The sequence below is a fragment of the Phoenix dactylifera genome, chromosome 1, assembly GCF_051530095.1.
Source record: "Phoenix dactylifera cultivar Ajwa chromosome 1, Ajwa_hap1_PhDact_Kaust_v1.1, whole genome shotgun sequence".
NCBI lineage: Eukaryota > Viridiplantae > Streptophyta > Magnoliopsida > Arecales > Arecaceae > Phoenix > Phoenix dactylifera.
This window is the reverse complement of record NC_143190.1, coordinates 52046197-52069333: the sequence shown is the minus strand read 5'-3', so window position 1 is coordinate 52069333 and position 23137 is coordinate 52046197. Positions and strand designations below refer to the sequence as shown.

The 23137-nt window shown below is 42.2% G+C and overlaps 1 protein-coding gene and 1 pseudogene across 5 annotated transcripts; one reads left to right on the top strand and one right to left on the bottom strand.

Annotated features, from left to right (window-relative positions):
* Nucleotides 1-6141: 6141 nt before the first annotated feature.
* On the top strand, nucleotides 6142-7842 carry LOC120110469 (D-amino-acid transaminase, chloroplastic pseudogene; annotated as a pseudogene). The gene is made up of 2 exons (XR_005511473.3): nucleotides 6142-6767; nucleotides 6852-7842. The product of XR_005511473.3 is annotated as a D-amino-acid transaminase, chloroplastic pseudogene (transcript).
* Nucleotides 7843-8060: 218 nt separating this feature from the next.
* On the bottom strand, nucleotides 8061-21468 carry LOC103722937 (protein DEHYDRATION-INDUCED 19-like). 4 transcript variants are annotated; one of them, XR_005511472.3, is made up of 5 exons: nucleotides 21110-21468; nucleotides 20841-20980; nucleotides 10944-11233; nucleotides 8626-8913; nucleotides 8061-8537 (listed from the first exon to the last, which is right to left on the bottom strand). XR_005511472.3 is itself a non-coding variant. In XM_008813686.5 (4 exons), exons 1-4 carry the CDS (start codon nucleotides 21189-21191, stop codon nucleotides 8429-8431), a joined length of 621 nt encoding a protein of 206 aa, XP_008811908.3. In that variant the 5' UTR covers nucleotides 21192-21449; the 3' UTR covers nucleotides 8061-8428. The 4 variants fall into 4 exon arrangements, 2 of the variants coding, with proteins under 2 accessions (XP_008811908.3, XP_008811909.3); XR_005511471.3 differs by having other exon boundaries at nucleotides 8633-8913; XM_008813686.5 differs by lacking the exon at nucleotides 8626-8913 and having other exon boundaries at nucleotides 21110-21449.
* Between the last annotated feature and the right edge of the window lie 1669 nt (nucleotides 21469-23137).

Sequence of the window (23137 nt, the reverse complement as noted above, 5' to 3'; positions counted from 1 at the left end):
ATGAGGATCATTGACAGTGATGTACTTGGGAAAAGGCATATAATTTTCTTATTTTTGTCATGTGCCAAGAGAATCACACTCACTGCATCATTTATGATAACTTCAATTTGTTCATTTTTCTCAACTTTTAATATCGACTTCTGCCTAAGGGTTTCAACAGCGTTATGCATGAAGATCATTGACAGTGATGTACTTGGGAAAAGGCAAATAATTTTCTTATTTTTATTACTTTTCTTGTGCCAAGAGAGAACCACGCTCACTGCATCATTTATGATAAAGTTGGTGAAATGCATGTACTATTCTAACTGAGAGTTGAGAGAATTGCTGTCCAGCACTTATCATTAGCTGCTAAGCAAGTTGAAAGAATTAAACGTGTGTTGTGGAGCTTTTCTGGTCTTAATCATGCTCCATATCTTTTTCTCGAGAAGATTGATTATGCTCTATATCTGACCACATTTTCATGGGAGAGAGCTCAGAATGTGTGTGGTCTCAGTTTTGCTGCCGGTATGATCTGCTACTCTAGTGGCTTGACTCAGGAAGAGCAGCAGCAAGAAGCTCAGAGTCAGTGGTCCATGAGCCAACTATATACCTTCTATGGTTCTCTGTCACTAATACATGCCTTGTGAATTGGAAATCAAGGATGCGGCTTTATGCTTCAATGCTTCTACAGGATATTGTGTCATGACATCTACCATTCATGGGATGCGTGTGGTGGCCGCTGCAGAGGCTCACACCAAAACCAAAATGACTCTTCCTGTAAGGGGCCTGTGGAGGTTTGAAAGCATTCACTCCAGCAAGGGGTGACGCCTGAGATGAAATATGGTGTTCACCAAAACAGATTGAGGACCAATGGGAGATTGGGGCTTTTTTTTTTCTTTCCGTCTAGGGGATAATTCTGTGTTACAGCTGCAGAACGGATCATAGCATACAAATAAATAGGTGTAGTAACTTTCCAAATGAGGATTGGTAATATTGTACTCATCGTTCTTGCTTAGAAAAGTGAATGATTGAAGTTAAATGAGGGGGCAGCCCAGTTTGCAACCTTGTTCACCTTTTGATATATTGCACAGCCTGGAACGCGCAACAGTTTTTTAGCATCAATCGGATGTCAGAAAGTAGAGGACTTTCATTCCCCCTCCATCTCTCCTCTCGTATCCAATCAATCACTGTAGCCAAATCTTCCTCTAGGATGATGTGCTCAGCCCCAGCCTCTGTCTCGCGTAGGAGATACTCTCCCGAGCTGCCTGGAGCTTTGCCTCTGTAGCTGAAAGCCCATCGATCCGCCTTTCGCCTGTGAGTCATGATCTCTGATTACAAAGCCCATCCCACCTTTGCTGCCAGCTCCTAGACCACTGCCATCGAAGTTCACCTTTAGATAGTCAGGGGTGGAGACTCCCAAGAAATAAGGAGGAAACTAGGCACTAAAGCTGCCGCCGAAGCTGCCGAGTGGGGTCCCAGATGTCTCTAGCCATCCCAGATAAACTCGCTGTAGTAGCCCTGATGATCTCAGCCGCCTGGATACGGGCCCTCTCTAGAATGCTCCATGGGGACTTCCGCCTGCCATTGAAGACCCGTATGTTCCTGTCCAACTATGTATGATATGCCACATAGGCTACTCAAATATCCCACGCTACCATCCTCGGCCTTCGCATTGCCTTCCTCAACTGGTATAACAATCCATCTACAGATAGGGTGGCCTGTCGCTAAAATAAACCCGCACAGCTCCAAACTGCTCGCTTGCATCCAAGCAACACAAGACTAATAGACTCCTCCACTTCCGAGCACCAAGCGCAACTCGGAGTGATCCCCATGCCCCGCCCAGCCAGCACTCCTCTTGTAGGTAAGCAGCTCCAGGCTACTTTCCATAGAAATAGGGCCACACGAGTATGCACTCGCAATCTCTAGATCCGCCTCCCATCCATCTGCCTCACAACCTCCCCTCCCATAGCCTCCCGAATGTCCGTGATCCGTACCCTGGACCAGCTACAGACCAACTTGTCTGCCACCCCCATCACTGGTAGAGGAATGGCCATGATCGTCTCTGCTAGTTGCACCCCAAAGATCTCCCGGAGCAGTGACTCATCCTACCTGCTCCGTTCCGGAACCATCAGATCACTGATTCGCTGACCCTCTAGCCTCGAAGGGTCGAAAAAGGTCGGCATACTGCTGAGTGCCTGCTCAAATACCCAACTATTCTCCAAGGCATCTATGGAACGCCCATCTCCCACCGCCCACCGAACCGCAGCCTGCACCAAGGGTGCGTGGGAACAAACTGCCCTCCATACAAAAGATCGCCAACCAGCCCGGAGCTCCCTCGTCATCGTGTAAGCACCATACTTAGCCCTCAGTAGGGCACTCTATAAGCACTCTGGCTCTAATATAAATCTGGTTGCATGTCGCACTGCTAGAGCCTCCCGCCTTGTCACTAAAGATTGTATCCCTAGACCTCCCTACCGTACTGGCTGACAAACTATCTTCCAAGCCATAAGATGTATCCCTCTTCTCCCTCCCAGGCTGCCTTAGATAAACCTCCTGAATAGCTGCTCCCATGACCTCAATAGGGTCACTGGCACAATGGTGTTCGAGAGCAAGTGGAACGATATAGAATTAAGAACCGATCTCACCAATATGACCCTGCCCCATCATTAACAATGCTCTAGCTTGCCACGCCTCCAGTTTGCACCTAATGCTAAGCTCCACATCCACACAATCCCTCCCTCTCAACCGACGTCCCGTGATCGGAACTCCCAAGTACCTCATAGTGCCCTCCTGCTCCCCCACACCCAGTATCTCTCTGATAGATGCCTTCACCCGCGCCTTGATTTTAGGATCGAAACTGACCGCCAACTTGGCTAAGTTGACTCGCTGACCTGATGGTGCATAATATTCCCCCACAATCCTCTGTATAGCTCTAGCAACTTGCGTCGTGGCCCGCACAGGAAGCAAGCAGTCATTAGCTAAAAGTAAGTGTGATACCTGAATGGTCGCCGCCCCGAGCTGTATACCTCTAATGCTCGGGACTCCGCCGCATGTCTCAGCCCTCTGGAAAGTGCATCCCAGCAGAGGATGAAGAGTAGTGGTGATACCGGACACCCCTGCCTTAGTACAACATCCGACTCAAGGAACTGTGTAGGCGAGCTATTGGTCAAAATGGCGAAAGAGGAAGATCTAACACACCCCATGACCCAGCCAATCCAGTCCCTGTGGAATCCAAATCCAACCAATAAGTGCTGCAAAAAATTCCAACCCATCCTGTCATAAGCCCTCTCCATATCTAACTTGATTCCTATAAGGCTCCTCCGGCATGGGGCATTTCGGAGGTCATGCATGAACTCCTTGGCGATTAGGATGTTGTCAGATATACTACGTCCCTCTATAAAAGCACCCTGCTCAGGACAAATGAGCCTTAGTAGGATACCCCTCAATTTGGCTACTAATACCTTGGTCGTTGCCTTGTACAGGGTGGTGCATAGGCTAATAGGTCGGTAGTGACCCGGCTCCATAGCATCCTGTCTCTTCGGTATCAAAGTGAGGTCTTCTTCCAGTCTGTCAGCATCAAAGATGTACTGAAGAACTACTGGACCGTCTCAACCACATCACGTCTGATCATAGGCCAATACCTCCTGAAAAATATAGGAGGGAACCCATCTGGCTCCGGAGCTTTATCCTCAGCTAGAGACCATAACGCCTCCTGAATCTCCTCAACCGTAATCGTCCTGGTCAGCTCCACATTTTCTTCCTCCGTAACCTTGATGGCTGGTGGTTGCACAATCTGCGGGCTCCCACTGCTCACCTGCTCTGTCCATCTGTCTCTGTAGAACTGCTAAAAAATCCATCTGATGGCCTCAGGGTCCTCTGTAGTCCGGCCATCTGCAACCCTGGCTGCCCGGATTCTGTTTCTCTGCCTCCTAATAATCGTCGACTGATGGAAAAATTTAGTTTTTCTGTTCTCCTTCCTGATCCACTATATCCTGGACTTCTGCTTCCATAGTACCTTGTGCTGCCTGAGAAGAGAGTCATGCAAGAATAGATGCCGCCTAAGCTCCTCTAACTCCATCAGTCTTATGGCAAAACTTGGACCAGCGCCATCTTTATAAAAACACGATTGTCTGCGATGAAATGCTTGTCCAGTCTCAAAAAAACAAAGGCTAGCCATTTTTAGTGGATAAATTTGTGTCTCTAAGCATGACATGGAAATTGGATAATCAATTACTATACCTACGTTGGAATCAATTAACGATGTCAACGAGGTTTTTAGACTGGAGATCTCAGCAGTGGAGGGAGAGTAGAGTGGTGCTGGGTCCCACTGTTTTTCTTAGAAAGAAGCAAAAAGCAAAAAAAAAGGGAAAAAATAATTAAAAAAAAAGGAAAACTCAAAAAGAGCAAAAAAGAGGCCGAGCACCAGCAGCTATGATATTACCTTCCTTCCCTCATCTACCGCTCTGACGATGTTTTTTATTATGTTCTCCCTCCTTCCTTTTTCTATCGGCTCGTCAGTATTTCGTCTTCCACTCCATCCTCACTAACAACTACTCCATATCCTCCGCTGCAGGCATTCTCTAAGCGACCGTTTGAAATTTCAGCTCTTTTGCCTTTTGTTTTGGAGCAGGACAAGACCATGGACCGGCGGATGTCTGCATTCCAGTATACTCGTCAACCGAGGCAGAGAAAATAAACCGTACTTCTAATTTCGAAAACTATTATTTTTTGATTTACTTCTCCATAAATGATTCCGGTTGGAGTGCACGATGGCTCAATTTAGCTGGATCAGCGAGGACATTCTTATACAGCGTGATTTGCTGGAAATTAACTATAGAAAGATAGTATAAATGCGGTTGGTGGCTTTTTTTATTGCTGATATTATTATCAGCATCCGATACTGGATCATTCATAGCATTACTAATTCTACTTGTTTGTGCATAGTGTCACACCTATGGAGAAGTAGATGCCCTCCGTAATGTCATTGATTGGTAGACCTAATCCTATGCCATAGAAATTTCTATACACATGTATATGATATTGTTTGCTATCGCCTAAAAAAGGAAAAAAATTGAAGCAAAACTCTTACAAGCTGAAACAATGACCAAAATCAATTTAACAACCTCAGGAAAGAGACTCTCTTAGGACTGTCTCCTACACAAGAGAACACTAATGCTTCCCATTCACGATGCCATTAAGAGAAAAAGTTGAGAGACATGGAGCCAATCATGGTCCTCAAAGCAAGCCCTTAATATCCGCTAAACGTTGAATGACATGCCAAGTTTACTGAGGTGAGAGAACAACAAATTTTGCTACATATGTCTAAGAAAGGAGAGAATTCTCTCTCCAACCAAGTTTTCTCTTACTTAATTGCTTCATAATGTTAATAGATTTTTTATTTTCTTCATGTTAGGTAAAAAGTAATGCTTGATTAGGACACACTCTTACCTTTGTGACAAAATCATGTCTTCTGCAGATATTTCCCTGCTTCTGTCAGTTAAATACCCAAAAATATTTTCACCAAAGAAGTAGAATGTTGCGTTTGTGTGTGACATTTTTATCAAAGATAATAGCATCTCTCTTATTTTTGATTTCACTGTCATGACCAAATTTTGTGGATGCATGAAAAGCCTCGGGTGAAACGGAATTCAGAAAAAGAGCTACTGTGCCTAGCAATGTATTCAACTGTTATTGGTGGAATTGCCAAAGATCCAATCTTGATGTACTCCAAGGGATGATTACATGGATCACAGAGGGCATGGTGTCTTTGCTACTGCCATAATTGTTAATTGGTAGGTGCAATGCTCCTGTTCAAAAAGAACAACTGCAGTCATTTTTTCAGTCAATATGTTAGTCTTTGTAAGTACAACCGAATCAAGTAATTCATTTTTCGTGGAAGTTAAACTTCATAGGCGTGCTCTTCTAACTACTCATCATCATTTCCACACTCTGTCTTATCAAGGGCCTGCAATACTGAGCTGATCTAGCGTTCAAAGGGCATAGATTCGCAGCTTTGGAAATCAATTCAAGTGTACCACGACCGCTTCTGAGCTTCTAAAGATCCTTGATAACGATAAATTTAAATTTTGATCTTATGTGCAAGTCAAACTTTACTATGCTCTTTAAGATCTAAAGGTACTTCTTTGCAGATACTTGTATGAGTTAGATCCTCACATCGACCGCTTCTTAAGGTCAGCATCCATGTCAAAAATCTCCTTTCCTTTCCCTCATGAAACTCTGCGAAACATTCTCCTCAATAGCATCCAAGTGCACTGAAGGCATCGTCAGGTACTGGCTGAACTCAGGTCCCGGGGACTTCTCATTATCCCCGGAAGGAAGGCTGCCAAGAGCCTGCATTCTGTGCCACAGTAATCAAAGCAAGTATGTTTCAGTTCAAACAAGGTATGAGGGTGAGTAATAACATCCGCTGTGCCAATGAAGCCTTCATTTTTCGCAACAATGAAGAGTGCAGACCATCTCCCAAATGCCCTCTCAAAAATCGAAGCAGAGGAGAAGGATGCCTTCGGTTGACGACCAGGTGAAGGCCCGAATCTAAATTTTGCATTCATAAGCAAGAGCAAGGAGCTCGGGCTTCCCTCGTTTGACAGGATCCTTGGCTGTTGCACTGCAAGGAAGCTTTCAGGGCTGGCGCCAAAGTTAGTTGAACAGGGGATGTTTGAAGAGTGTGAGCACAGGGGATCATATAACAGTTGAGGAGGCAAGACGTTCAGCTAAGATGATGTATCTGGGAAGTGGCTATCCAGTAGTGTACCTCATCATTGGCGATGGTAAAAATATATCTTCACATTGCCCTGAATTATACTTTATTTAGATCCATGCATTGGAACTGATCGATTTGTTGATTGTGGTAGGACGGGTCGGGGAAGCAACCCTCGCACTTTCTGATCTCCTGTGGGAGGATATGATTGCAGGACTGGATAGGATTCAAGTTACTTACAGTTAAGGACTCAAAACATAAATTTAGAATGGAGATCTCCGGTTATCATTTTACTGCATTTGGAGAAATTCGGCATTACTTCAAATCTTGATTTGTTTGTATTTGAATTACTAGAATTGAGAGAAGTTGCCTTGTTGTAGCTGTGGTTCCTTTTTTATTTTACTTGCTCAAGGGAGTTGCTAAATTGGAGAGGAAGAGAAGGGGAGTTGAAAGATGCATGTGGAGCAAAATGAGCTTCATAAAATCATAAAACTATAATCTGATTATAAATTGCTTTTCATGATTATTTTTTTTAAAATTCCTCAAACACATCTCATTGTGCACAAGGTTAGTCTATGAAATTTAAAACACAAGATGTCAAGACTTTGAGTTAGCTGGGAATAGGTATTAAGCAAATAAACATTCTTATAAACAAAATAGTATCGAGCCACAAAAGGTAATGATGAATCCTTGCAGCATAATGCAGACCAGTTTGTGCAGGTGGAATGGTTTTTATTGAGCTATCGATAAGAACATGCTGCAACATCATGTCTATATCTATGAGAAAATAATGAATCTTGTACACATACAGTGAAAGGGTCCATTTGCTCCTGATCCTCTTCATACCAGAACCAAGAATCTGGAATTTATACATACATGCCAACAGCAGAAGCAGCTATACTTACATACCAACACCAGCAGCGGCGGCGGCGGCTACAGAGCGACCGGCATCACAGTCATCAAGCTCAGTAGCCATGAGCCAGGCAGTGAAAGGACCGACTTGCTGCCTTGCTTTGGTGACATTTCTACCTTTTCTTTCTGTGTTTGATGATAGTTCTTAAATGTTTGTGCGTTATGATTGCATATTTTCTTAGCCAGTTGCCCAGTTCCTTGTTAATAATATTTTGCGAGGAAGAGCACCCTGTGCCTAGAGTCAGATGTCTATTTTTTATATTTTAACAGCTTATGACCTGCTAGTCATTGTCATTCTGCTGATACTACAAAGCACAAAAGGAAACACCTCCCATAATGTAAGTAGCATACCTGATGGGGTTAAAAATCAACACTGCAATTGCAATAGATATATGAACATTGTTCACTCAACAAAAATGACATGCTCAAGCTGTTGCTGGATATGACACCATCAGGAAAGGCAGGTTTTCTAATTAAATATCACTTACATAACTGGTTCATACATATTGAGTTCAGCATATTGCATATTGAGTACTCAGAATAGATAAGCAGATTTATTTGAATACAACATCACTTTATGTACCCTAAAATTCAACTCGAATTTTCCTAAGAGGCAGCAAAGGTGGGAGATGCTGCTTACACCTACGCATTTATAGAATGTGCAATAAGGTGATGGCGTGGTCTGCACCTCATGCTCTTGAGACCCAACAACGGCCTAACTTAACAAGATTATTCATCTATAAATCAGCAGTAGTGTGTTCTAGCATTATTGGAATCACCAACAACCTGTTTGCCATTAGATTCAACGTTCGTTCTTCTTTAGTCGCCAAATAGAGCTGACAGAAGCAGGTCCTGAACAAATGTTGCTCTAACAATCGCCTGTTTCTGCTTCTGTTCCCTCTCCTCATGAGTCAATGATGAGTCAAGACTGCCAAGAAGAATAAAAAAAACTTAGACCAGACCTAGGGATACCCTTCAACTGGCATGGTAATGACACATAAAAATACAAAACATACAATATACCAGAAAGAGGGTCCTAAGACACGTTCTGCGGTCAAAGTTCCCGTTCAAGTCCAAAGTCTAAGCATGTATCTGATGTTCATGCAATATTTTCACAGTATTGAAAGAAAAATGGCTGCATTCTTCGCTCATCCATGACCAAAAAGACGCCCCGCTACCATGGTGAAAGGAATCATGCTACAGTTTGACAATCTACCTTTGTCTGTCTAGCTATCATCATAAGAAGGATGCATGACATGCATATTACGCATTAATAATTTCCAAAAGTCATGCATGCTCTTGCTCTGTACGATCACATAAAATCAGAAGGCATAAAATTCAATACCTTGTATGTAAGCATATGTAGGAACACATTTCTAGTTTATAGTACAAGCAAAAAAACTAATGTAATCTGCACTGAGTATGGAATAATTAGAAACACTGCAGACCTACCTACTGAGTACACTTTGAAGCTGTTTATTGAAAATAAGATTTCATGAATAAATACTGCCTATCAGAATGATCGCTTAGCTCTATATGCATCATTATTTTGATGGTCCCTTCTACAGTGTATGTTCTTCTCATTTTCTTTTATTTAATTTTATTCAAGAATGTGTCTGAGCTTTATTTTACTTTACATTTTTTCCCCATTCGATAAGGCACTTAACCAAAACAATTATTCAGTAATCCATGAGGGAAAACCACCCCAGATATTACGAACATGGATTGCTGGTCACAGTCCTCTTATATATACATCCTATAATTCTTCTTATGAATTTGCAAATAAGTAGAGTACATTGAATTTGTGCGTACGTGGGCCCCTACACTGCTGTATTTGTTCATCCATTGTCATGGTAAATGCATATATCTGGTTCTATAGACTAAGAGTGACCAAAAACAATGGGAAAGCATAACCGGGTGGGTGGATGGTCTCTTTGCGGAGTAACTAAATTTATAACCAGCACTTTCTCCTCCCTCACCCCCTCCTCTCTCTCTTTGCCGAGTAACTAAATTTATAATCAGTATTGTCTCCTCCTCTCTCACCACCTCCTCTCACCCTTTATATGAACATGTCATATGTTACTAAAATATGCTCTCAAATAAGTATGAAAGTGTATACTTAATTTTTTGAATGTTCACTTATTTATTTCTCATTATTTACTTATTTTTATCTATTTTGACAAACATTAAAGTTTTATTTTTTTTTAAATGACCATATATGTGCCCATTATGCACCAGCACACCATATATGCGCACTATGCAATTCCCCAGACACCAGCACAGCATGATTGGTTTTTGAAACCATGTTACTGGGGCATGTACGCTAAATAATAGGATATCTGTGTAGGTGGTTTTCCTAGATGCACAGTTACATGGTCATACCGCCTCAGTTACTTACCATTGTACCACCTTAGTTACTTACCACTTGGTCCTCTAGTTGTATTTTTCATAAAGCCATATCAACCAACTCAAAGGAAGCCCATAAAAGAGAGGTTTCCTATCAAATGCAAACTAAACAATGTTGTTTCATTAATTAAATTTCACAGGCTCAAATTAGCTGGTTTTTTTAATTATTATCTAATGTAGAAATTTGCTGATCTAGTACTTAGCTAGAGTGTCCATGATTCAGTACCGGGCTCGATAATTATTTTCTCAAAAGCCTTTTTTTTTTTTAACAAATAAAGGTAGCTTGATCATGAAGTCTCAAAACCAATGAAGTTTGGATACATTCATCTTGTACAAATGTGGAAAAAATACTACTTATATAAGAGGTTCAACTCAAAGAATGCTGAACCGGCCCGTACCGAATCGGTACCAACACCGACCGATCTGGTTCGGCCATAGAAAATGGTTTCGGCCCCTACGGGGCCGGAACCGGCTAGTACAAGGCCGAACCGAACCGGTTCTGTCCGATTCGGCTACCACTCGGTGCAAATCGGCACCAAGTCCGATTCAATATGTGGCATTTAATGCCACAGCCTGTGGCTAATGCCACAAGGGTTGTGGCATTAAATGCCATAGCTGTGGCCGTGGCTGTGGCATTGCCACGATGCGCTGTTTTTGGCGGGTTCGGACCGGTCCGAACTGGTACCGAACCGGTACCAACGCCGACCGGTACGCCGACCGGTACTGGTTTGGCGATCCTTGGTTCAACTTCAAATCTATAGTATATGCTAAAGACAACCAACTTTTATAGTGAAGATTTTCTTTCTAATGGAGCCAAAATGCCATGTTCCTGCAGACCAGTAATATTCTTGAGAAATATTAGAAATAATTGAAATCAATATAAAAATGGAATATTCAATATCAAAGAGAGGAAAAATCCGAACCTTACCTTGATTTCCAAGTTTTTGAAGGCCTTACTTTTTTCATATAAGCATCCTCTGTGGTGGAGATGGACGATTTTAAACTTTCTTCAGTTTCAGATGTTGGGAAATTTAAAACAACTGATGAAAGAAATGAATCAGCTGAAGTGTTTGATGCACCAGTGTTGCTCGACCGATAGGTCCCAGTTCCCAAAAGCAACTGCAGATAAGCCTCACGAAGGTCTCTCCCCAGTAGAGAAAGTGTCTGGCTGCTGGGAATAGCAAATCTCCGTAACTGTCTTTGTCTCTGCAAGTGATCCTAGTTAAGAAGAAAATTGATAAAATCTTATCTTATGTTTAACAATTTAAAATTCACTTGCTGCAAGAACATATCATAAAGCCTATCAACCCAGTGAAAAGAATTTAGAGGAAAGGATATTTTTAAAAAGTGCCCATGTTGATCTGTGATATGATTCAATATGTCTCTTGCAACCTTAACAGATCAGATGGGGCAGAACTGAAGCAAGGAGAAAAAGAAAAGACCTGCATCATAGAAAAAGGGAAGACCCCGACTCATTTCTTCTCTCTTCTTCTCACACTTCTCACAGCGGGCAGACAATAGACTTCAACATTGTTAACATTCAGCACTGTTCATTTTTGACAAGGTAAAAGAAATAAAGAAGAATAAACAGTCATAAATTCAGCATCTAAAATAAGAAAGTTCAAATATCTTCCACCATGAGTGAAGGATCAGCAGCAGCCTTAGCAAAAAGGAATCAGCAATAATCTTCATTTTCTTCTCTTATAATGTTCTTTATATCCAAGATTGAACACGATAGGAGAACTTATAATTTTATTCAGGATATCATCAGATGAAGGACATCTGTTGAAGAATATTCTAGCACACCATTCCCACACATAATGCCCAACCAACCGCTGATATAGCTGTATCCAAGCATCATTACCCTTCGTCTTCATATGTTTCTTTCTCCAAATGGTCCACACATATCTAATAGAGCCTAACATCCTGAAATGACAATTTCTTTTTTGTTGAACAAAGTGAAAATTTCTTGTAGCAGCATCAAAATTTTCTTCACAAACCAACATTTCAGAAAAAGACGATCAAAATTCACCTGGCATCTGAAACATAAAACACATCTATCCATCCTCTATCCGCTTCCTCTTGATCAGATTCTCATTTTTGTAAGAATCTTGTTTTTGAACACCAACCAACTAAATCCCTTGACTTTGATTTCCAAATTAGATCAATGGAGCCTCCAAGCATACCTTCATTATGAAGAAATCTATACAAGGACCTAACTGTGAATGCACCAGATCCATCCTAGCACCATACTTTCTTACCCTCCACTACTGCAGATCTCACCTGATATAACCTAAATAAATGTGAAAGATTCTTCAGGCATTTTGTAATTCCTGAGACAAGGAGTCCAAAACCTAATATTCTAGTCATCTCCATCTCACCGAGAGGCCATGGAAGCATGTCCTTCCAAGCCAAACTAAATAATCTGGGAAATTGTAGAGACACAGCACTTTCTTGAATCCTAGTATTCTTCCAAAACAAAATGATTTCCCAATTCCCAAAACTCATCTCAGTCCACACTTAAAAACATTACCAATTTTAGTAACATGGGTACTAGAAGCCTTCAATTTAAAAGAATCCAATTTCAACTCTTGTTTTCTTTGTCCAATTACTTAAGCCCAAAATTTACCTGACAATTCATTACTCTCCACCATAACGATCCTGAGAAAGTCATATTAAGCTCTCCAAAATTGGCACTTCCCATGCCTCCAAACTCTCTTCTTCTACACACCACATTTCAACCAACCAAGTTGTATCCATCTTCTCTTAATCCACTCTTTTCTGCAAAATAATTTCCTTCTCTGTTTAGTACTCAATCTGGTAACCAGTACAATGACATATATTAAGCAGAAATGGTCCTTGAAACTGCATTCACCAAAGTAGGTGTAAGACCTAGGTCTAACCCATTGGGCTGACTTGGTTTAACCTGAAAGGCCAAACAGGTCTTCAGGTTTGCATGGAAACCCCACTGGCACATGTGCACAAACTCTCCCCCATCCCTTCTTTCTCTCTGTGCGTGACCCACACGGATGCCCACCCCCCCCCCCCCCCCTCCTCTTCAGCGCTCTTCACCTGAGCACTGCCCATCTCATCCTCCACTTAGCACCACGACCCCCTGCCTTCTCCCTCCCTCTTTTCTCTCTCTAGCACTGCCCACTACCTCTTTTTCTCTCCATCACTCCATCTTCTTTTCCTTCTTCCTACCTCTGTCCCATTCTCTCTTTCTCTCTGTGTTGGCGTAATTTCTCCCTCTCTATTTCCCAACCTATATCTCTCTACCTTTATATTTTTTCACCTAATCCTATTGGTGAATGGATTTGTGTAGGAAGAGAACAACTCATTGGAGAAGGTGCGCTGGGGCCTCATCTTCTAACTACGCCTTGGTTGAGGTAACTAGGCCTTAGCTGAGGTGTGTTGTTGGATCGGTTTGTATATCTTGGTTGGATGATTGTTATTGCAAGGTAAGTATCCCTCTCACATACCCTCTTCTATTTTTGGTATGAACCTTTGTTTAATATATGTACATATACACTATAAGGAACATGGTTGATCATAATTCTTCTTACACGAGAGTGTTTCTCTGAATGGCCTAATTTGGATTTGTTGTGGTAGAATGAAAACTCTCAAACTTGGAATTTGTGTTTTGGGATTCATGAATTCAACTTTGTAATGCAAGAAATCTAAGTAGGTTCTTGTCTAGATACTGATTAGAACACTTGGTTGGTTTCAATTTACTTTAAACGGGATTTGTATAGGACACAACTATAGGTTGGTTTTGTATTGTGAATGAGATTGACCATCAAACTTGAATGTTAAATTTTAATTGACTTATGAAACTTATGTACTGATTTGTCCATGTATCAAGACCATGCGTGGGTTTTGGTGCAGGACATGGATGTATTCATAAGTATAGTTTGGTTTTGAGGTTTGGATCGGTCACATTATTATTGCTGCCTTGTCATGGGATGTAAGCATGACCATATCAACACCCCATCATGGTTTATAATTGTGACCATATCGAAGCCCCCTTAAGGGTTGTAAACATGATGAGATCGCTGCTTTGTCATGGGCCATAAATGTGACCATATAGATACCTCATCATGAGCCGGAAACATGACCATGCTTTAGACCAATGGTGGAATTTGCTTGTTTCATTATGATTGTATAATTTTTGGAAACTTCTATTGCTTTAAAACCATGTTATGAAGTTGTGGAATGATATTAAACTCTCAAATTTGAAACAAATAATGGAATAGATTATGAGTTCTACCTGTGTAATATGCCATGATTAGTTATCATGTTGGGATGTTGATGAGAATATTGGTTATTGTGTATATGGCATCAGCATGTATTGATAACTTGATGCAGGGGAAACGAGTAGAGGCGAGCACGTCGCCTTTGATGAAGGATGGAAGGGAAAGAGCAAGCACATTGCTCTCTTACTTGACATAGAGGAAGCGGGTCGAGGCGAGCACGTCGCCTTCGATAAAGGATGGAAGAGGAAGAGCAAGCACGTTGCTCTCTTACAATTACACCAATAAAGAACTTGTAGAACAATTTTATTACTCAAAACTTCAATGATCCTAATACAAGGGAGTGGAGCCTTTATATAATAAGGGTGAGCCACACATAAGTAGAAAGACAAGAAAAATAAAGCAAATTTTTTAGAGCAATAATTCTAAAAATGCTGAAAGATTCAATGGGTTGGCTGAAGCAAAATCTTAGGGCAATAATTCTACAAAATGCTGAAAAGATTTAATAGGTTGGTTGGCCTTCTTTTTTGGTTGGATTCTCCAAACTAGGTGCATCTGAGATCGCAGGTAGGAGATTTGGAGTGGTTGCCTTGGTTGGCCTTTCCTTCTTTGGTTGGATTCTCCAAACTAGGTGCAACTGAGATCGCGGATAGAAGATTTGGAGTGGTCGCTTTGGTTGGCCTTTCCTTCTTTGGCTGGATTCTCCAAACTAGGTGTGGCTGGGATCGCAGGTAGGAGATTTGGAGTGGATGCCTTAGTTGGCCTTTCCTTGTTTGGCTGGATTCTCCAAACTAGGTACGGCTGAGATTGTGGGTAGGAGATTTGGAGTGGACGCCTGCGTCAGGGCCTCCCTTCTGTGAAGAACTCGACCCCGAGTTCAATTAAGTGATGTTTGATCCGTGGTACTCGTATAAGTCCTTCACATTAAATGTTCGGAAGATATGCAAATCATCAGGAAGGTCCACGATGTAGGCGTTGTCTTTGATTTTGCGGAGAACTTTGCAGGGTCCAATCTTCTTTGGCTTCATCTTGTTGTAGGTGCCTGCTGGAAAGTGTTCTTTTCGTAGGTGTGCCATGACAAAATCACCTTCATTAAAAGTTTTGATTTGTCGATGCTGATATGCGTCTTGCTTGTATTTGGCGTTTGCCTCCTCGATCTTTTCCTTCACCTCGAAGTGCATGGCGGAGAGCTTTTTAATCATGTGGTCAGCGGAGACGTTCATCCCTGGGAGCTTTGGGAGGGGAACCAAATCAAGAGTATGACTTGGCATGCTACCGTACATGATCTCAAAAGGAGTCTTTCCGGTCGATCTGTTGAGTACGTTGCTGTATGCAAGCTCTGCTTGGGCTAGTGCTAGGTCCCACTACTTTGGCATCTCTCCTTCAATACAACGGAGGATGTTACCTAGGGTTCGGTTGGTTACCTCCGTTTGACTGTCCATTTGCAGGTGGCACGTGCTGTTGTACTGGAAGGTGGTGTCAAGTTGTCGCCACAGTGTCCTCCAGCTTCCGTCCTTCTTGGGGGTCAGCAGCACTGGTACTGCACAAAGGCTCATACTTTCGGAAACTAGTCCCTTGCGGATCAAATCCTTCACCTGGTTTTGCAAGATTTCTGCTCCTTGGGGCTCATCTGGTGGTGTCGAAGGTTTGGGAGGCTAGCACTAGGTATGAGATCGATTTGTTGCTGAATGTCTCGCATAGGAGGAAGGTCGTCAGGTAACTCCTCGGGCATGATGTCCTTGAAGTCTTGGAGTGGAGGGTGCACATCTTTTGAAAACTCCACTGGTTTGGCCTCCTCTCCTTTGATCACAAGGACATAGATTTCTCCAGTATTTTTCAAATTACTTTCAAAATTATTAGTAGCTAGGAAGGATCGTCTCTCCACTCGAGAAGGTTTGGGACGAGTTCCTTCTCGCATAGGTCCAAGGATAATCTTATGCCCATTTTTGGTGAAGGTATAAGTATTATCTCGACCCTTATGGATGGCTTTCACATCGGATTGCCAAGGTCTGCCTGGTAGAATATGGCAGACGTTCATATCCACTATATCACATAATATCTCATCTTCATAATGTTTTCCAATAGAAAGAGAAACTCTAGAATGCAAGGTTACCTTGATTTCACCAATGTTTTTAAGCCACCCGATTTTGTAGGTCGTCGGGTGCATCTCTGTAGGAAATTGGAGCTTTTCCACCATGGATTTGGAAGCAATGTTTTCACTACTTCCACCGTCGATGATGAGGTCGCACACCTTCTGGTTGACGGTGCACCTGGTTCGGAAGATGCGATGCCATTGGGAGTCAAGTTCCTGACGTGGTACGTACATCAATCGTTGCACCATGAGGGAGAGAGCTCCATCATCCTCGTAGGTGATGGCCTCATCGTCGTAGCCCTCCTCATCTAATGCATCGTCGTGTCCCTCGTCAATATCGTCGGCTTCGGCGAGATTGGTCATCGCTCGTTTTGGGCATTGGTTGGATAGGTGCCCCGGTTGATTGCACTGATAGCATTTAGTTCCTCGCGATGGAGCATACGGGTTGGTGGAAGGAACCCGTGTCGCATTGTTTCCTCTGGTCGACTTGGATTGGTGATTGTCAGCCTCTTTGTTCACAACGGGTGAGGCCTCTCGAAGAGGAGCCTTTCCTTTGTTTAGGGTGAGCTCGCTTGTTAAAGTGGTTGGGGCGCCTCGCTCGTAGGTAGGGCCCCTTTGAGTAGCCCGCTCCAACCCTATCCTAGATAGGAAGTCGGAGTCTACCCACAAATCGAGCAACTTGTCGCGCTTTTGTCTCCTCCAAGTTATTGCAAGCAGAGAGCCTGTAGAACTCGGCGGTGTAGTCATTGACGGACCGTGATCCTTGTCGGCAATTTTGATATTGCTGGAAAAGAATTTGGTCATAGTCAAGGGGAAGGAATCAAGCTCGCAGCATCTTCTTCATTCGTGGCCAAAAATGTATGGGTCCTTTGCCTTATCGCGTGCGGAAGATTTGTAGTTGCTCCCACCATGCCGAAGCGCCTCCTTTAAGCTTGTAAGCTACAAGCTTGACCTCATTTTCCTCCGAGGTCTCCATGTAGTCGAAGAAGCATTCGACCTCCGCGAGTCAATCGAGAAAGTCCTCGATGTGTAGATGGTCATTGAAGGATGCAAGATCTACCTTCATGCGGTAGTCCCTCTCATTGCGGCCTCCAGAGCGGTCACCACCCTCGTAAGGGTTGCCGCCACCATAGCGATTGCCATCACCATAGCGGTTGCCTCCACCTCCGAAGCGGTTTTCACCATTGTAGGGATTGTATAGGGGTCCTTTATCGCTAAAGGAGTCGTCGAGGGTGTGCGCGGAAGAGGACGAGTCGCGGGCCTAGGGGCGAAATAGGCCAAGAGGAGGAAGAGGAGGTTCGTCTCGTTCTCTGCATCCAACATTAGGAGTTGAATCTTCGTGACGAACTTGCCTTCCGGCGTTAGGAGCAAGTGCTGGAGTAGAGCTGTCGTCATAGATTTGAGCAAGTCCAAGGGCTTAGGTTATCATCACCAAAGCTTCTTTGATCTTCTCCAAATATTATTGCATCTTTCGTGGAGCCGCATCGAGGGTTTCAACAGTTAGCACTTTCGGAGCACCGTCCGCAGAGTTGGAGCCCCCGATCCGTTGGTGGCACCGGCCATTGGAGGGAGAGCGCCTTGCTCTGATACCACTTGACGCAGGGGAAGCAAGGAGAGGCGAGCACATCGCCTTCGATGAAGGATGGAAGGGGAAGAGAAAGCACGTTGCTCTCTTGCTTGACGTAGAGGAAGCGGGTCAAGGCGAGCACGTTGCCTTCGATGAAGGATGGAAGAGGAAGAGCAAGTACGTTGCTCTCTTGCGATCACACCAATAAAGAACTTGTAGAACAATTTTATTACTCAAAACTTCAATGATCCTAATATAAGAAAATGGGGCCTTTATATAATAAGGGCAAGCCACACATAAGTAGAAAGACAAAAAAAATAAAGCAAATTTTTTAGAGTAATAATTCTAAAAATGCTGAAAGATTCAATGGGTTGGCTGAAGCAAAATCTTAGGACAATAATTTTAAAAAATGCTGAAAAGATTTAATGAGTTGGTTGGCAAAGATTTATTGGGTTGGTTGGCCTTTCCTTCTTTAGTTGGATTCTCCAAACTAGGAGCAGCTGAGATCGTGGGTAGGAGATTTGGAGTGGTTGCCTTGGTTGGCCTTCCTTCTTTGGCTGGATTCTCCAAACTAGGTGTAGCTGAGATCGCAGGTAGGAGATTTGGAGTTGACGCCTTGGTTGGTCTTTCCTTTTTTGGCTGGATTCTCCAAACTAGGTACGGCTGAGATCGCGAGTAGGAGATTTGGAGTCGACGCCTGCGTCATAACTAGCCACCTTATATTGATACCCAATTACGGTGCATAAATGTAACATCATGGTGTCGATATCCAGTCATGGGGCATAAGCATGATTGTGGCTTAGTTACTGAGTTTGATATTTCATTTTCTTTTATACCATGGAATTGTGGAGTATAGTTGAGTGCTTGATGAAATTACATGCCATTTATCTAACATTGGTGAAAGGTATACCGAGCAATCATATAATTAGTAAATTTCTTATTTCCTTCTCTAACTGTATGGTACTTTGCCTTTTATCTTATTACCTGATTTAAAGATATCTTGTGGGTGTGCATGTTTGGAGGGATTCCTATTGAGTTGTCAAGCTCGCATCCTTTCTTTTAATATTTTTCCAAGCAGCGGAATACTTAGTGCTATTGCGGGCTTCAGACTGCTTGAAGATCGGAAGTTATTAGATTTTGGGCTCTAGTGGAATCTTTAGGATGCATTGGATACTCTCTGGGGTTTTGAACCTTGGTGATTCAGTTGAATATTTTAGATTTTGGTTGCACGTGGATATTGATGTTCGAGGTTGTCTTCCTTGAACTTGTGGCTCGAATGTTTAATTTATGTCTGAGGACTTAGTTTTTTTATGTTCAAGTCACAATTCATTTCCTTGTTTAAAAACAATGTTGAAGTCGTCTCCTTTGTTGGTAAGCTATTCTACAAGTTCTTAAGACCTTGCATATTCCATGGAGCTAAGCTTGTGGGATATGCAATCATGTCACATGCCTAGCTTGTACAGCTAGGTTGGGCTGTGACAATAGATCTTCCACCCAAAGCTAAAAATCTGCCTTTCCATGCTGATAGTCTCTTCTTGACCTTCATGACTATGTATTGATCTTCCTTGCTGAGATTACAATCCTTCAAAGGCAGATCCAAACACTTAATAGAGAATTTCTTGACTTTACAATTCAACCAACTTGCAAAAAATTGTGACCTCTCCCAAGAATAACCCAGAACCATGAGAGAGCTTTTGTGAAAATTGACCATTTAACATAGTAAAATACACTATTAAGACTCTGGCATGATTCTCATCTCCCTAGTAGAGGACCTGCATGCCACTAGCGCATGGTAGATTGCTCGGCCATCTCTCAGCACCAAATTACCCCCCAAATCTGAAAGAATCCCTAGCATTGCAGGTCGCTCTATTCAAGACATCAACTATCAAAACAAATAAAAGAGGAGATATCGGATCCCCATGTCGTAATCCCTTCCCACATTTAATTTCACTCAACTTCTCCAATCTAAATTAACCAATACTGCTAGTTTACTAGCGAAACAAAAATTCTTTATCCAACCCTATCTGCTTATTGCCAAACTGTCAGTCTTAATTCCTCCAGTAAATAATCTCAGTCAGCATTGTCATAAACCTTCTCAAACTTCAACAATAACACTTCTTTTTTGGTCTTTAGTGCACTAATGAGCCATCTAATGAGCAGAAGTCATGCACTCCACAAATCATTCTGTTTCTTGTGAAACCAGATAGTGGACTGTAAAAGAGATCCCAAATGATGCTATAGTTCGAAACAGTAGCAAATCCAAGAATTTTAACGATCTCTCTCTCTGTGGGTCTGCGACGCAGAACTTAGCGTATTTATATTTTTTCTTGGTATCTCAAATTCAAGAAGAGCATAATAGATAATTTAAGGCCTGGAATATGCATTCCAACAAAGCAACTAGATAGGACCATTAAAAAGAAAAAGAAGCACTGCAAGCATGCTTTCTATATTTACAACAACTACAACAACAACATAGCAAACTGTGAAAGTGAGTGGTAAAGGGCATACTTTTACTTATAGACAGCAAAAATATAGATGGATTTCCCATTCATCATTGTTCTTCCACATGAAACTAACAAATGTTGGTCCATTACCATATGCACATTCTAAATAAGAAAAAAATGGCAATTTTTTAGGACTAAAAAAAAAATCGTTTCCACGGTCAAAAGAATAGCAGCTAAAAAAGTTGTTTTGGTCGATGAACCAAATAACCATTTTTTCCCTGTTTAAAACATGTGCAATTAACTATAATTACGATGGTTAAAAAAATCTAAAATGACGTCAATCTCAAATAAGATAACCGTGAACAACCAGCAAAACAGCTAATTCATCCAAAACGCTGCATTAGAACAGAAGAACAAAGAAGGGGGGAAGAAATTTTGATCGACCAGAGATAAGGGATTTGATTCTCACAGCGGTTTTCGACTCAAAAGCATGATCGTCTTCGACGTGGTAACATAGCGACGTGACATCATGATCCCCGTAGCAGTGCGGGCAGGGGAAATCCGGGCGGACCTCCTCTTCCATCTCGAAATCATCGACGCCCAGCCGATCTATCAACCCAAATTCCCAATTTTTAAAATTAAAAATAAATAAAAAATTTCAAATTTCCCATGCATAAGAACAACTCAAGATCAAAGAAAATATTCTACGAAAACATGCATAAATTACGACGCGAAGACCTGATTGGGGATTCTGGCGGTGCTGAAGCAAGTAATGCCTTTTGTCGGCGAAGAGGCGGGAGGCCCAGAGATCGGAATCCATTGATCGGAGGCCGAAGAGGATTGCAGAGCTACCGGCTCCCCAATCTACCCCGAAGAAAGGGATTCTCCCCTTATATTTCTCCTCTCTCCGTCTTCTAATCCAGATTTTTCTCAGGCTTTTAACCTAATTTCCTCGAATTCGATGGATTTCGGAACGATCCGAAACGAAGTTTTTCGCAAAGGAGAGGGAGTAGTCAGAAGTGGGAGAGGCAGGGAGAGAGAAAGCGGAGGAGAAGAAAAAAAATGGGGTTTTTAATGGTTTCCATTCGTGGGTCGTGACCGTGTGAGACGTGACGTGGCAACTTGAAGCCGGTGTCCGCTAGAATATCCATTTGTTGTCTTGAAGGTTTTAAAAAAAAACTTAATCTCTTCTTCATCTAGCCTCTCTCTCTCTCTCTCTCTCTCTCTCTTATAAATCTTTTTTTTTCTTTTAGCTAAGACAAATCATCGGTATGACTGGCCACATGAAAAATTATCTAGTCCGTAGTTCTGTTAGCCTTTCTAAATACATATTTAGTTTGAAAAACCACACTGTCACTTATTATAATCCAAATAATTCGAAATATAAGGTATCTCTTTTACTATCATTAAAGCCTTTTTGGATCTAGCTAATCACCTATAACTCTCATTTCCTTCCCAATCGGTAATCTTCCCTCTCTTACTATTTAAAAAACAAGAAATGTGTTGCGGGTTCATTCATTGATGGCATAAATTTTGGGTTGCGAAGGTTAACAAAAGAAAGGAGTTTTAGCCCTAGGCTACCAGGGGAGACCAATCAATAGACGCCACGTTATGTGTTCTCGCTTTCTTATTCTCCTCTCCGGAGGAGGATATTGACGTCCCCGGATTTTGCATTCCCGGTGGGCGGAAACATGCTCACCGTTTGAGTCACGTCTTCTTTGATGGGGATTGGGTTTTCAGAACCTGTCGACCTTTTCTTCCCTTTTATTTTAAATAAAAATAAATGAAGCATGTTACAAATGGCAAGGGTCGTGGCGGGTCCCACTGGAGTATTGCAGCCAATTTCAGCGGTCACGAGCCTCGAGCAGGCCTGCAGAGGCAACCTAAGAACACCAATAAACCAAAGTGGTAGACCAGCTGGAATGGAGCGTTTACTTCGAATCAAATGGTTTCAGATTCGAAACGCGCAGACGTCGATTAAATTTAAAGACTAGATGCCCCACGTCTGAACACGGAATCTGGAAGCGCTACTGGTCGGCTGGTAGCCTGGGTGGTGCCAGCTGTAACGTACTCACACGGAAGGTCGGATCGGGTAACCGAGCCGGCCCACGGATAGGGAGGATATGAGTAAAACCGGCCGGGATGTCCAACACACGATCATTTCTGCCCGCATCAAACATTCTCCTGGCGGGGTGGGGGCCCAGTGGGAGCTGCTACGTAGGGATGGGCTTGTCCTTTCCTCCCCTTTTCCCCTTTTTTTAAACAAAAAAATAAAAAAAATAAAAAATAAAAAATAAATATAAATATCATTATATAATTATGTGAAATTAATAATATGATAATATAATAGTTATCACGTTAAATAAAAATTCGGGGCTCTATTGGAGAGAGTAAGAGGGGGTGGGTTTGGAATAACAAATACAGTGCAAATCGTCCGATACAAGTTGGGACTCATCGTTACGAGGGTATTTTTCAAGCAAAATCGATCCCTAGAAGCTTTGCAATGGTAGCACCAAAAATTGCAAGTTGGCTGCATCCAACTGAATTGATTTGTGGACTGTAAAACATTTAGAAATCATCATGACAAACTAATACTCGTTCGATGCAACTAAATAATATCTAAGCTTAGACTCAAGCAATCAATTCTTGTGCTCAAGTTATACCAAAACACGTTGAATTTCTTAGCATAGTTTGAGCTTATATGTTTTTTTATTGTCCAAACTATGCTTATTTTACAGAAGAATGAACTAGTTGTTTGAAATATTT

Coding starts and splice junctions, on each gene's coding strand:
- LOC103722937 (XM_008813686.5), bottom strand. CDS start 21,191: ATGGATTCCGATCTCTGGGCCTCCCGCCTCTTCGCCGACAAAAGGCAT. Junction 11,234..20,840: donor CTTTTGAGTCGAAAACCGCT/GTGAGAATCAAA, acceptor CTTCTTAACTAG/GATCACTTGCAGAGACAAAG. Junction 8,538..10,943: donor TCAAAAACTTGGAAATCAAG/GTAAGGTTCGGA, acceptor TCTTCTTGGCAG/TCTTGACTCATCATTGACTC.